Here is a 2,417-nt window from a genome sequence, read left to right on the forward strand (position 1 = left end):
GAGGGATTCATACTATTTTGATCTCTCGGGCTTATGAATCCCTACTAGTCCGTGTATAACCAATATTTCTACAGGTCCATACCAGCATCAAGTTTTTACCGAAAAGAATGGGACAAAGAAACTCTTTTTTGAAGTTCTCTCAGCTCTTAATCCTCTTGTAGAACCAGTCACCACAGACCCCAAGGATTCAAACTACACATCCTTTCGTGTTATTAACCAAGCCACTGGAAAACCTTTTGGAATATTTAGAGCCCCAGACATTGTACGAATGCGTAGTTTCATGGCTTCATTTGGTCACACTGGAAAGGGTCTCTTCTCAAAGGCAGCAGGTGCTAATGAGATCCCGGTAGAAGCAACACACGGACTTTGGGATGTTATTCATCCGTCTGAAGAGGAACTGGTACAAAGAGAGATGGCATTTAACGAGGGTGAGGCTGTACCCAGACCTGTTGATGCCCCTCCTAATTATGCTCAAACTATGGAGCAGCTGGCGTTAGGGTTTTATCTACCAAATGACCTCCAGCCAGAGACACCTGTAGTGTATCCAGGTCAAGCAATGCCTATTTATGATCCTTCAGTAGCAGCTGCTTCTTCATCAACCAGACGACCCTCACATGATACCTTCCGCCCACCCCACGGTCCACCTGTTCTCTGTCCAATTAGTATCGGGTATGGACCTGAGGTTGGTCTGATTGATGGACAGCAGGCGCTATGGGATCCGATTGGCAAGTACTACTTCTTTATTGATCACGTACAAAAAGTGACCTTTTTTGAAGACCCACGCCCACCTATAGCACCCAGACCAGCTTTAGAGCCACACCAGGTAACTTATGGTGATCGGAAAAGAGAAGGGACACTCCCTCAATCTCTTTGTTGTAGTTATGACATCATAAACCACACCTCCCAAAGGGCCCATTCTAAAAAACATGGTTTTGTGCTTAATGCTGCCGGTATTCATGGTCATCATGGAAAACATGGAAACGTGGGTACTACTGGTACCAGCGGGTACTCTGGAGTGTGCAGAGAAGGACCTGGTACTGAAGGGGGTCCTGGGGGGGTCGGGGGGCCTGGGGATTTTGGACAAAGAGGACAAGATGCAACTGAAGCAAGTGATGTCATACTCAGTCTATATGGCAACAACGAGTCGTTACATGTATCTGGTTCATGTAAATTCACGGCACATTTGGGCGGAGACAAGTATGAGGAAGTATTATTCGTAAATTGTAGAGGAGGGGACGGGGGTAGAGGGGGTAATGGAGGAACGGGTGGAGCCGGTGGAAGAGGAGGCAGAGGAGGTGATGGATCTAGTGGCAGCCCGGGAATGTCTAGCGCTCATGGTCCTGGGGGGAATGGGGGACCCGGGGGTAATGGAGGCAATGGGGGACAGGGGGGAACCGGAGGTAAAGGAGGAAGAGGAGGAGATGGAGGACATGCTGGATATGGAGGTGCCTGTGTATTACAAGCTCAGGACAGGCAACTGTTTATGTTAGTAGAGGTGGACTGTATGTGTGGAACAGGGGGAAACAAGGGGAGCGGAGCACAAGGAGGTGAAGGAGGCAGTGGAGGATCTGGTGGTGATGGAGGTCCTGGAGGACAAGGAGGCAGGGGAGGTAGGTACAGGGACGCTAATGGGGTCAGTTATTATTCAGATGGTTTTCCTGGCTCAAATGGGTTTCCTGGATCCAGTGGATCTGATGGATGTAAGGGTGCCTCTGGACAGGACGGGATCAACGGTCAACCAGCACCAACTGGCGGTATTCTGTGGGTTATTAGCTCACCTGATGGAGGGATACTTCATGAGTCTTCCACACGTTATGACTGCCATGTAACTGGGTTTCACACTGCTTCTGCCATTGATGACGGGATCTTTGAACCAAACGAACGTGTCATCATAACAGACCTCACCATGACTAACGATGCTTCTATGGACCTGCCATCCGGAGCCACTGCTCTTATTCCTTCAACTCAAACTATCAAATTTGAGCCAATAAAACATACATTGCCTGAAATCCCTCGTGGGGCCACATACACTGTTCCTGTTAGTTATTATGGGCGAATATTCGACCAGCCTCCTCCTAACAAACCTGGACCATTTGTTTCAAAAGCAGAGTTGGTATCTCGTGTTGAATTATTGGGACGTCCCTTTGAGCGCTCCTTCCTCAAAAAGACTCTCATCATACAGTACCCTATTAAACTAGCATTTATGAATTGCCCAGAAAACCTTGGACGAGGTGAAATTGCTAATCTTGAGATCGGGATTGAAAACATATCCCAAATGCCTTATGGATCAGTTCCTGGCTCTGGCGGGAAAGTCATTCTTCAGGTTCATTTTGATCAGCGACTCCTTCCAGTGGCAGCTGCTAATGTGGGCCTCTCTCTAGTTCCTTACACAGTTACTTATGACCCTAACATGAGAG

At 48.1% G+C, this 2,417-nt stretch overlaps 1 protein-coding gene across 1 annotated transcript in view; it reads left to right on the plus strand.

The window, feature by feature from the left end:
• The window catches only part of LOC109590427 (uncharacterized), a gene marked incomplete at its 3' end in the record, with an annotated part of 3,576 nt that extends 1,163 nt beyond the window's left edge, over positions 1-2,413 (plus strand). The window contains exon 2 of the mRNA XM_020006350.1: positions 75-2,413. Coding sequence (XP_019861909.1) covers positions 75-2,413 — 2,339 coding nt within the window. The remainder of the gene's footprint in view (positions 1-74) is intronic.
• Positions 2,414-2,417: the final 4 nt, after the last annotated feature.

The sequence above is a fragment of the Amphimedon queenslandica genome, unplaced genomic scaffold (genome assembly GCF_000090795.2).
Source record: "Amphimedon queenslandica unplaced genomic scaffold, v1.1 AMPQUscaffold_10034, whole genome shotgun sequence".
In the NCBI taxonomy this organism is placed as follows: domain Eukaryota; kingdom Metazoa; phylum Porifera; class Demospongiae; order Haplosclerida; family Niphatidae; genus Amphimedon; species Amphimedon queenslandica.